This window comes from Acanthochromis polyacanthus, chromosome 6 (assembly GCF_021347895.1).
Source record: "Acanthochromis polyacanthus isolate Apoly-LR-REF ecotype Palm Island chromosome 6, KAUST_Apoly_ChrSc, whole genome shotgun sequence".
In the NCBI taxonomy this organism is placed as follows: Eukaryota; Metazoa; Chordata; class Actinopteri; family Pomacentridae; genus Acanthochromis; species Acanthochromis polyacanthus.
The window spans coordinates 29713066-29726151 of NC_067118.1; the positions used below are offsets into that span (position 1 = coordinate 29713066).

General features: G+C 37.6%; 1 protein-coding gene across 1 annotated transcript; it reads right to left on the minus strand.

Annotated features, from left to right (window-relative positions):
* Positions 1-1376: 1376 nt before the first annotated feature.
* LOC110958142 (polypeptide N-acetylgalactosaminyltransferase 6-like) lies at positions 1377-9160 on the minus strand. Its single transcript, XM_051949750.1, has 10 exons — positions 8746-9160; positions 7023-7195; positions 5952-6101; positions 4259-4493; positions 4015-4132; positions 3730-3930; positions 3481-3612; positions 3090-3185; positions 2120-2269; positions 1377-1978 (listed from the first exon to the last, which is right to left on the minus strand). The coding sequence occupies exons 1-10, from the start codon at positions 9156-9158 to the stop codon at positions 1859-1861; spliced, it is 1788 nt and encodes a 595-aa protein (XP_051805710.1). The 5' UTR covers positions 9159-9160; the 3' UTR covers positions 1377-1858.
* Positions 9161-13086: the final 3926 nt, after the last annotated feature.

A 13086-nucleotide genomic window follows, 5' to 3' on the forward strand; every position in this document is an offset into this window, starting at 1 on the left:
TGACGACTGATTGGACTCAGATGGACTCTATCTGTTCCAGTTTAGCTCTGCTGGTGATGTGCAGATTCTAATCTTAAGTCTCCGGATCCAGCAATTCTAAGAAAGACTTTAGAGACTTGTGACCGACTTCACTCGAGTGAAAGAGGAGCCTTTCAGTAAAGAAGCTGCTGTAGCTAACATGAAGTTCATTTACAACTTCACTGTTATGAAAAGGGACATTATGAAGCAAAAAGCGGCATGAAATCGATCCAAAGTGTTTAGTCTGAAATAAGTAAATATGAAACGGCAAAAAACACTAATAATTGTAGAAAATACTGGAGAAATACTTTAATTTCTAAGATTTTTTATTTATAATAGACCTTTTTATTTCAAAATGTCCTTTTCAAAAGTTTATTTTAATCGTATGTTGGCAATTTCCAACTAACATTTCTATTTAATGTCACTTTTATGACAGCAGTTTCATCACCACCTAGTTTCAGCTAATTACCTGTTTCTTTTGAGTTAATTTCTGCATCCTGTGGAAATATTAGGAGGAGCAGCCTGTGTTTACAGGTGTAGAATCACATTTTTAGGAGTCTTGTTTATCATAACAGCGCCACCTGCTGAGTTTGATGAGACATATTGAAGTAAGTGTCACATTTCTGGTCACGATAAACAACGATAAGAATCAAGTTTGACTTGTTCAAACATTCAAAACAATTCTGTTGCCTTTAGTAAAGTTACTGTTAGCCTGCCAAGCGTATTTATAATAGTCCTCAGGTGTTATAAATAAGACTTTGAAACTATAACTCATTAGTTAGAACGCATGATTAAAATGATCTGAATCAACTGTGTAAGCACTGAAGTTTTATTTTATTTTCAAATATCATTTTATTGTCATTTTTTAATGCCAGCTGTGGTGCATTTTTTAGTCATTCTGCTGTTTCCATGTCTGTAACTTGTGTTACCATGTGGCAGGTATCAGGAATACACCGTAAGGAAATTAAAAGATTTTTCCCACTTGGCTGCAATTATGTTTGAAATCGTGTGACAGGCGGTATTTTAATACTTAATATTAAAGAAATCAGGAGACTGTGTATGAATACTGTAATAAATTAACTGTGATAATAATAACAATAATAACTAGAAAAGCACTCGGAGAGCGCAGACCTCCGCCAGGCCATCTGTTTGTCTGTCTGTCTGTCTGTTTATCTGTTAACAGCATAACTCAAAAAGTCATGGACGGATTTTCACCAAAGATTTACAGAATGTCCGGAAGAGCAAAAGTAACAATCGATTACATTTTGGAGGTGATCCATCTCTCAATTGTAGTCCTTCAAAAAAATCCTGGCTCCAGACGGTAATAAAAATGAATATATATATATATATATGGATTATCAAACCTTTCATTCAACAGTCGCACACCCACAGGTCTTCCTCTTGCTCATACTGCCAGTAAAGTGATCACGTCCTTGTGCCAGATGAGGTAAAGGCCAAAATCCACAGTCATTGCTCCATGCAAACTGCCTTTTAAAGAATTTCCTTGATGATTAATAAAGTTTAATCTTATCTTTTAAGTTAAAGTTCAGCTGACTCTAATTTAATACAAGGTTTCAGGAGCTGGAATTCATTGAAGAAAGAAGCTAGTTTCCAAACAGTCACAGAATTCCCTTTTTATGTTCAGAAATACTGTTTGTTCTGCTTGAAAGAGCAGAACCACAAAGCAAAGAGAGAGAATTTTGCACAAAAAAGACTGTAACATTAGTAATTTTCCTGTGGGTTTGTTGAATTCCAGCTGCCACTAAAAGGCGTTTCTGTATCATAGACTTGAAAAAGCCTTTGCTCAAAGAAAAATCCACACACAAACACAAATCCACGACTAGTCACCGATGAAGACCCACTTCTGACTGAGTCTGGAGGGTGAGCATTTAGCCATGCCCACATTTCCATTGGCGACTGTCAAACACTTGCCAGATGAGGGATTCTTCAGATATTTTTTCTGCAAACAACAGCATGTTTAAGAGAGTTATATTTACATTTAAAGATGGAGTGGCAAGAATGAGGAAAAGGAAATCTTGTTCCTTGTGCAACCATAATGACAGTATTGTGACATGAGATGATGTGGAAAGACCCACTGTACCTGTGTGAAGATCCACACTTGTTCTGGTGGTGCTTTTCCTTTCTCTTGACACTGTTTTAGAGACACTTGAGGTCCTCCAGGGGTTGCATGTAAACACAATGTGATTTTGGCGCTGAGCCGGATCTCTTGCCGGGACGTGTACTCAAAATACTAGAAATTACAAATGGACTGTATTTAGTTTGGGGAATATTGTCTTATCTGAAACATTTAATACACTTTAAACTGTACTGCACTGTAAGAAAAAAACAAAATAAAAAATGTTATAAAAAATCAGCCAGAAAAGGTGCTAAAAAATATGTTAAAAAAATGATGTAATACTATAATGTTCAAAAACTGTTAAAACAGTGACACTAACCGCAAATCTGTAAAATAATGATTTTTTTAAAAGCTTGATTTAAATACAGTAAAGCTGTGTAAAGTTAAAGCCATGCAACATAAAACCATAAATTATTAACTGTAGCCATTATTGTCCAGTTTTGGCCTTTATGTGAACATTTTATTTTCTCTGATTTGTCATTATTATCTGTAATTAAACAAAATAGAAAATGTTTAAAACAATACTTAAAAAAAATGCTTACCATTTTACAGCTCTTTATATATATTATATATACACAGTAAATACAATGTAATTTTGGGAAAGAATGAATTCCCTTTTGTAAAAATACAGATTTTTGGTATGTATATTATTTGAGGTTTTGATCTGTTTTCTCACACTTAACATGCAATAAAAAGAGGTAATTTTTATTATATTTTCTGTAATTTAAGAAAAAATGATCTGATACGTAGAGATGAGCTTTTATAGGTTTAATCAATGATTGGAAAAGGACTGAAAAAAAGCAAAAGTTATGACCACCGTGTGAAGTTCGTACAATTCTACACTTTACATTGCAAACAAATAATTTGGTACCCAGTGACCCCTGTGATTTTCTGACTCCCAGGTTGTGAAACACTTATTTAACATTTAACATACCTGTCCGTCACCTATAAGGTTACATTTGGTCTTCAGAGCAGACGTCCTTCGTCTATTCTCCACATCCAAGCGGCATTTCCAATCAGTGTTTTCCAACTGCAGAATAAAAAGGACAGCTAACGTGATGTTCTCCGTTTTCCCCCGGAATCTGGCTAATATGACTTTTGCATCAATTTTTAAATTGAATAAGAGAATATTGTTTGTTCAGTAGAACCCACAAATAATAATGATTTTGTGAGTTGATGCACCTACAATTAAATACTAAAGTAAAACAATTCACTTACCTTGTAAAGTAAAAAGTTTCAAAGTGAATACAGTCATAAGTGTCATAAGTGTGTTTATGTGATGTTTATGTGTGTGTATATGATCAGATGATAATAAAGAGGTTTACCTGTCCATACATATCAGGTCTCATGTCAGGAATGTAGGCTTCTGGGTAAATATTGTTCAGGTACCAGGAGAAGCTCTTGCACTTTAATCTCTCCCTCAGTTTGCGACGCTCTGACACATCTCCGAATGAATTCTGGGAGGAAAATATCAAACGAAAAGCAACAGATTGAGACATCTCGAGCATTTCAACATCCTATATCTGATGTGATTAATGTCCAGGGTTGTAAAGATGCTTCACATTTGTACAAACCGCTTTAAAAATGGCCGCTGATTTTCTGGATGAACGATAGAAGATCCATCTGTAGTCGTCCATCCAGACCTCGGCCAGGCGGACCAGGTTGCGAGCTATTGTAGCGCTGCTGTTGGCGAAAGTGTGGAGGGGGTTTTCGCGGTAAATGTGCCCAACAACAGAACAAGGAATGATCTCCAGCTGACCTCCGCATTGCCACACCTGCAGTAGAGAAGACACAGAGTGAAACCGAAGATGGGAACACTTTGTGAAGCATTTTAAACAAACATTTTGAAAATCTCTTACCCTGAAAGACATTTCCAAATTCTCACCTCCCCAAAACTCCATCTGGTCATCATAAGCCCCGATATATGCAAAGTATGATTTAGATACAGCAAACAAGCCACCAGCAATGGTAGGAGTTCTATAAAATCAGGTACATATCAGCAATATTAAGCATTCTACCATAAAAGTGTCAAATTAGAGGAACCAAGAAACCAAGAAAAATCCTGATCTAGATCCACATCTGTGTGTATTTGCTGGTATCTACCTGATAGGAGAAGTCTCATTCTTCTGTTCCTTCCTCTCTTCTTTAGGAATGAAATCCCATCGAAACGCCAGCGTCCAGTCAAAAATTCCTCGGCTGTAATACTTAGATTCAGGGTCTGGCTTCGTGAACTTTAGGGTGTTTCTGTCAATGGTGGGGATACTTGGGCTCACCACAGCTGTAGGCTGCTCTACTATTCGAGCTAGAAGAGGCTCCAGCCATCCAGTGAAGCACTCACCTGCACAGGAATAGAAAGAGAACAGTCAGAATATACTGATCATAATGTAAGTTGCTGTTCCAGCACACAACAGAAAACAAGCAAGTATGCATTTAATTGAGTCGATAATGGGCAGATGGAGAGTGGAGTCATGGACTAGAGATCGAGAGTCAATAGGAAGCATGTCAACCATTTGCATCACTTAGTGCCGTATATCTATTAACACAGACTTAGTGAAGTTGTTGATGCTGTTTGTGAAATGTTGTCCTCCTCTTTCTTCTTCCTATTTAAACTGGATATAGACTTGCTCAGCTAGCGGAGGCCAAGAACAACAGGACGAGAACGGTGTCTCCAAACATGAATATTAAAAGTCAGTAAAGTTAAAGCTGGCTGACATTTTTGAGGACAGGATCAAGATGTCAGACACATTCATCTAGATATCAAATGTTTACATGGAGACACATAGAGAGAATGAAGGACATGGTGGGTGTGGAATATTTTTATAGAAGGGCAGAGCAATGCATTCTGGTATCATGAACACACAACATCAAACACAGCATCTGCCATGTGCTGTGTAGATTCAACTAGAATTAGTGAAAACAACCGTCCTCCATTTTGCTATTATCCATTGAACACGAGTAGTTGCTAACTGGAACTGACTGTGATGGCATTCTGCAGTTGGATCAAGGCCTTGGTGTGGACAACAATATCACAAACCAGCTTCATTCAGTGACTCCTTACACTTTGAGTCAGATATTCTGTGGTTGTGCTGTAGTTGATCCCAAACAAATTAGCAGGTTTATGAGTTTGTTGTGACAGCGCTGGGCCACATGGTCGATGGTCCTGTCCATCGTACAATGCTGTCTAAAACTATATCTTAGACAACAAATGGTGGAGTTGTGGGCATGGAAGTGACTGACCAAGGTCCTGACTGAAACGTCAGCATCCAGCCAACAGCATGGTTTTGTTTTTCTTGTTGTTGTGTCATTGGGTCATTTGAATGAAGCTGCATGTGAAAGTGGTCTTTTATAGTTACTAGTCAAAGGAGTGTCTGTCTTGGTCACATTATCTGATCTTTGTCCTTTGAAGCTACATCAGACTAGCGCGTGGGTTGTCATCAGTTAAACAGCTCTAACTGTTTTTCTACACAACTGGCTCACTTGAACTCTTTACTAACTATAACAACAATAATGAGATTTTTAACTTTATCTTCAAATTAGAAAGGAAGACCATTTTCATGCTGTGTTTATATATCGTTCACAACTTCACAGTGTAGTTTTCACAGCCAGGTTGAAGCTATAAAGTTGGTTAAATGTGGGTCATTTGTTCTCTTTCCTCCATTTATGTTTACTATATACTTAACTTTCAGAAAACCACTCCACCAGATAAGAAGTGCTTCCTTCATTATCACTTATTAACACTGTTTAAAACAATCATCTGCATGAATAAACAGCCAGCTTTGCATTCTGTGATGCCTACAGTGGGCATCCAGGAAGGTGAGGACTTCTCCTCGTGCAGCTCGAGCTCCCATCAGTCTGGCTCCCACCACACCTTTCCTCTCCGTCTGACGTAAAACTCGAACTATAGTCAGCTGCTGCACGTATTCATCCAGGCGAGACTTTAGGTGATCTAAAGACAGAGGAGACAAGTAAACTGTAGGAGGGTATGAGTCTAACCAGTGGCAAAACAGTGAGCATGATGATGTTATTGGGCTAGTAGCAGCAATAGCACTGATTGTAATTTCAGACTGTCATAGTAATAGAGAAAAGTTCATTTATGTTCCATAAATATGCAATTATTGATTTTTTGGGCCACTTGGAGGCACAAAGGAGAAATGAAGCTAGAAACACATTGTCATGTAATCATAATCATCCGGTTCATTGTAAATGAATGGAATGATTATGCTTCTCTTCATGCTCATGAGAAGATTAAGTGTGAAATAAAACACTAAAGTTGCGAAATATGAAACCCAAGCATGCAAAAAAAGACGAAAGCTGATTTACACTTTTTGTGAACGACAGCAGCAGTGGAATGTAAATGCCACTACTCAAGCACTTAAGTACAAATAAGAGGTATTTTGCTTAGTATTCCACTCTACAACAGTTACAGATAAATATCTATCATTACAACTGAAGATCTTTTATACAAAACACAAGATCGGATGTAATACAACAGGATAGAAACTACTTAACACTGTATAAAAATTACATTTGATCTCTTTTTAAACAAGCAGTTGCACTAATAAAATGCTATTTAAGCTTTTATAATGAAAATAATAAGCCAATATTCAAATATACTGTACAAAGTACAACAGCACACTAAAGAGATATCTTCTGCTTTAACTACTTTTATTTTAATATTGAAAGCCTATTTAGCTAATACTCACACTTAAGAAACATTTTTAAAACAGGAGTTTGGCTATTTTTGCTTTAGTAAAATATGTGAATAATTTCCCGATGTAAAAGGATGTGTATGTATGAGCTGTGAAACGCTAAATATGTGCAGTAAGGACAGAGTTACAGCCTCGTGCTGGACTGTGAAGACACTCACCGTCTGTGCTGGCATCGTCCACCAGTAAGATCTCTGTGAGCAGAGCAGCAGGAGCCGTATGTAGGACGCTGTAGACGGTCCTGAGCAGAGTGGACCAGGCCTCGTTATGAAACACGATGATCACGCTAGTGGTCGGGAGGCCGGGACAACGCCAGAACTTCTGCTTCAGACAGCTGTCAGAGCCAAACTGAGAGTTAACCACATAGAAATCAAACAAATCTGAAAGCAGCACCCACCTGAGCACCTCAGATTCAGCTGGTGTGTTTTGTAGAATAGATCTAAAGAAGCCGTGCAAAATTTGACCTCCATACTATTAATTTGGATTTACAAGCCCCTGAAGTACACAGGAGTGGGTCAAAATCTTCTGCTTCTGCCACATGAAAATTTCAGCTATGAAAAACACATCTGATAAAAACTGCAACCATCCACCCCAGATGTAACAATCTAAAGAAGAAGGCTTGTCTTAGTTTAGCAAATTTTTTCTTTACTCAATGCTGAGCATCAATATCATGGGACATTTTGTTATATTTATCTACATAGTTATCACTGACATAGAGACAAGCATGGGTAACTTGGAGAAATCATTATAAGGTTCATTTTGGGTAAATTTCAAAGTTTATATCACGGTGTGGAACAGATGTTTGGTTTAAACAAGTTATAGCAAATAAAGATTAAATTGTTACCTACATTTTGATCCCAGGCTCATCTTCCAGCTATGATTCCTTCCATGTCAGTATACATTTCTAATATAAGTACATTTTAATATGCACAAAATGATAGATTTAAGCTTCTACTTCCTAGAGAAAATTAATAGCATGATGATTAGTTTCTGTCATTATAGACAAGGTTACACATCATTACTGCTGTTTAATGGAAACCGGACGACAGCACAAACTGACAAACCAAGAGCTTACCACTTTTAAGGCAGAATTTGAAAGATTTAAACAAGCACTGGATGATCAAACTTGTTCATTCAATGTGATTATTACAGACTATTATGTAAAACACGTGAACACTAGTCTTGTTTCTCTATTTCACAGTCAGACGCTGCATTCACAAGGGCTAAAATATGACTATTACTAGACAAGTGTATTGACACAGAAGGAATCGTGGCCACATGTTGATAAAAAATCCCTCTCCCACACGATGATTGAACTCTTGAACATTCACCCTGAATTCAGTTTTTTAAGCTTTCTCCATAGTGACATTAATCAGGAGCAAGTTTGCCTTTCAAACTGTTACATCCCATGATACTGATGCTCAAAGTTTATAGAGAAAATCGCACTGAACAAATATGAGACTTTGGCTTCAGATTGTGACACTTGAGAGTAGTTTGGCTGCAGTTTTGAACAGAGCTCAAATATTATCATTAGACCCAACACTGTAATTCAGAGGCCTGTATCTCAGAAAATATCCAGAGTATAGAGGTAAAAGTTTGCATGGCTTCATTAAATGTGCAATTTTATATAATTTTATTCATTTTTAATCTATTGTATTTTACTTATTTTCATGATCATATTTTTAGTCTATCAGGTGGGTTGTAGTGTGTGTCACTGCTGACTGCAAGACAAATTGCCCCTAGGGGATAATAAACTTTGAGACTTGATATAGTGAAATTCTACTTTCCATAGAATGATCGACCAGCTTTATAACAAAATGTACATTTCTCTATGTCAGTTGTGACTGAGGTTCTGCTGAAATACTTAATTTTGGGTCTACTAACTCTGGATGCCGAGTGTCTATGCCCAGACCACGGTGCAAGGAGATGCGATCACTGGCAAACTGGTTGAACTGGTTTTTCTCAAACCCTCGTGCTTTCTCTTCTCGCTCCACACGAGTCATTTGTCGAGACACAAAGGGTTTTCCATCTGCCCCCGGGGCTCTGGGGTCCTGGAGAGGCCTCTGAAGTCGAGGCTTGAGCTCCTCCTTACTGTAAACTCCAGGAAGACAGTTGTTCTGTGACGGATCCTGTCCGGGCAAAGATCCTCCGAGTCTCTCCACGTTTCCCTCAGCCAGGGCTAGTGGGTGAAGCACCGTGGTCCAGATGATGAGGTAGAATATGAAGAGAACTAACACCAAGTACCAGGAAAGTGCCAGTTTTGTTGAACGGGTGAGCCGACAGCGAAATAAATCCATGATGTGCAAAGGAGAGTACTGACTGAAACAGAGATGAAACATAATCACATCATCAGCGTAGAAAACAAGAAAAACTTTTATCTAACAAATTGGTAAAAAATGAATGCAGACACTGAACATTACTGCGGCTTCCCAACATGCACTTGTTTTTCACAACTTGCTTGTAAATTACATTTCTTATTTTATTTAATTTTTTTTGCCGGTGTTTTTATTATTTTTTTAACTGTGTAATTTTGTATTTGCTGCTGCCTATTTTGGCCAGGACTCCCTTGCTAAAGAGGCTGTTAATCTGAATGGGATTTCTCCTGGTTAAATAAAGGTTAATAAATAAGTAAATAAAAATACAATGCACACACACACACACACACAAAGTAAAAAATACCTTAAAATATGTAAAATAAAGTGTGTCATATTTGCACTAGTATGTCTCTAAGTTGTATTTTTTCTCTTTCTTTTTATTTTATTTTTATTCTTCTTATATTACTTTTTCCACATTCGCATATATATTTATTCCTATTTGTTTTGTTTATGTAACTTGTCTCGAATTTCTTGTTTTTTACTCTATTTCGTACGCCATTATTACAAGCCTGCTGTGCGTGCCTTTTTAATTGCCCCCTGGGGACAAGTGAAGCTTTCTGAATCTGAATCTGAAATACTGATGATGATGACCACAGCTGCCAGTGTGCATATTTATTGTTTCTTTTTGCAAGGCGCTTTTTTACAGAGTTATTACATTACATCTACATGTGACGCTTCTTTTAAAGGCCATGTGTTAACAGTTTAGTATGTCATGCTTGAAAACAATGCTAATAATAATCTAAAAATGATGTGAGCAATAACTTTGTACACCATATACAAAAAAGTCACCATAATCATCTGCAGACCATGATGTTGCTTTTGTTTACAAAGAGTAGAAACTGTATTCAAAGCACGCCTGATTAACACCTAATAAACAAGAGAAACAACACATTGCCCCAAAAGGCCCATGTGTCTGAGCTGCACAGACAGCATTTCACACAGTGCTGAAAAGATTTTTAAATCTTTCGTGTTCGTACGTACCTGCTGCATGACATGATGAAGTTTCTCCGTCTGTGGTGTTCTTCCTTGTGCATCAAGTATTCCGCTTTTTTGGCATTTGTTTAACCAATGTAAGCAGAGGAGCAGTGATGTGACTGTCCAAACCAGTTTACCACTCAGTCTAGTGCAGTGATAAACCTGTCAGGCTACATGTCTCACCCCTCCACCTTCCTGTCCTTCTAACCGACGTCTGCTCTGTAGCTTTTTAATTTCCTTCATGTTTCTTTTCTTCAAATCTGCATTTGAAACATACGCACAAAAATCTGTCCATGCGTTTCTGTTTTTATTGTAATATATAATGCACATTAAATTAGTTTTGTATATGAAGTGTGCTATATAAACAAACTTGCCTTGCATCACATTACATGTTGTTCACAAAAAGATTTCCAAATGGCAGCTAACACATTTATATCAGAATCAGCTTTAATGGCCAAATAGGTACACAACATACAAGGAATTTTGTTTGTTGTCGCAGTAGGAATAAGAAAAGAGAATAATAAAAAGAAACTATAGAAAGAAAAAGAGGAAAAATAGTAGTGATATAAAATAAATATAGCAACATATACAGATATTTCCAAAGTTAGAAAGGAATATACAAACACAGTAATGTAAAATGATAATTGTGATGATGCCGTGCAGAAAGCAGAGGACGCTGTTCTTAGTGCAAAAAGTAACGCACATATCCACTGGTATATTGTCAGGTGTGGAGGAATTGCTCAGCTGTTTATAAGGGTGGTGGCAGTTTGGAAGAAGCTGTTCTTGTGTCTGATGGTTTTTGTGGCTCTGTAGCGCCTGCCAGAGCTTTAAGGACTCCACAGCTGACACAGGGCTGTTGCTGATGGTGAGGTGGAGAAGTGAATGTCTCCTGAAGTCCTCCATCATCTACACAGTCTTGAGCGTGTTCAGCTCCAGATTGTTCTGGCTGCACTGGATCACCGGCCGCTCAACCTCCTGATATGCACAGTCCTGCACAGTATCATGAGTGAAGTCAAAGATGGCGAAGCATTCCCTCTGTTAATGGGGGTTTAAGCATTAATGAAAGACTTTAATAATGATGCTGTGAGGCCTACAGCAGAACACTGCCCTTGTCTTTCATCTTGACGCAGCCCTCATTTAATCAGGAAACTGACTCTTCTGCCACTTTTATGGCTAAAGGGCATCTGGACCAACATTCATGGATGATTATTTTATTTGCTGACGGTTTTATTAATAATGACTTCCTGACATTTTAAGAGGTCTAATGTAATGTAATAAAAAAAAGTAATCATATAATTCTTATAAACTATTAAATTTGCCCTATCAGAATATATTTCCAATCACTTAATTCTGACTAGTATTTGCAAAACAAGACTAGGAGACAGATATTTTTAAAGACAAATTATGCTAGGTTTAGGATATAGAATGCAGAAGCAGCAACAGTGTTAATGTAAATTCCTGAACTGAAGAAGGAGGCTGTTTTTTTTTTCTTACACTGAAGTAACCGATCGAGTTATGTGCACTGCAGGCCTCTCTTTAAGAGTTCTTCTTAACCTTTTTGGAAGTCCCAAAGTTTAACCCTCGTGTCGTCCTGGGGGTCAAAATTGACCCGTTTTAAAGTTTAAAAATGTGGGGAAAATTTTTTTTACAGTGAAACTTCTGATGTCTGCTTAATATTAGAAGTTTTACTGATATATATGTAATCCCTTTAGATATTTTTAGGATTTTTTTAGAAGATTTTTACTCATTTAAAAAAATATTTACAAGAATTTTCTTGTTGTTTCTATTTTTTTTAAATAAAACTTTTAAGGGAAACTTTTAAGTAATTATTGGAATTTTCAGACCTTTCAGGAATTTTTTTGCTGAATTTTTGGATTTTTTCAGACAAGGAAATAATATTTTTTGGTGCCCGTAAATGAGGACAACAGTAGAGTTAAATACTCTGAATGAAGTCCAGTGAATAAAACCACTTAAAAGGCTGCTTACTGTGAGAAAAACAAGCAAAAATGAAATCAGTATGAATGTCACAAGTCATGATGACAGCTCAAAAAGTCCAGGCTCGCATGTTCAAAGACACTGACACTGCTCTCTAGAGGAAAAGAAAATAACTACATTTGAATTTCAGAGGATAGAGACATCAGAGGGAAGTAGATTTTATAGAGTCCTTCCTTGATGCAACAGCTCTCTCAAGGTTCTGCAGGATTGTTTTGCAAGAAAACATGTTTTACTGTGTTATTCTAGGACACGCTGCATTAGACCTCTTCAGGAATAACATGTATGAAAAGAAGAGAAGAAGAGATCACAGCATGTTCAGGCTGGATCTGAACACTAACCCACATCACTCATAAGGCTTAAAATGCCCCCAAAATGACTTCATATACTTCAAACTGATCCGTAGAAGGTTCAGGGTAGTTGAAACTCGCAGAAGGAATCCATTGTCAGTTCTGTAATAGAGTGAGCATGAATGTATGAAAGTGCACTGTCACCATCACATAAAGTATTAATGATCACATGTACACAAGGTGCTGCAACTGATCCTGAAATCCAACCCTAAAAACCTGTCTGGTTGGCCCAGTGTGACCTGAGTCACACCTGAAAGCCACAAGGAGCAGTGACACCCAGTCTGACTGCCAACACCTCCCACTGCATTCCTGTCTGTTGGAAAGAATAAAAGCTGCAGCCGCAACAGTAACCACACCTGTAAACAGGTCCAAACACCAAACCCAGCACCTGCAGGTGTCTCATTTAAATACGCTGCTGCTGAAACCTGCCTGTAGATGGCGCACAGTGTCAGGTCTGCAGCTGGAGGGTGGGTTTGGTTTGATTCCAGGTTTTGGTGGTGAGACTGTAAAAAGGTTGACATATTCTTAACATA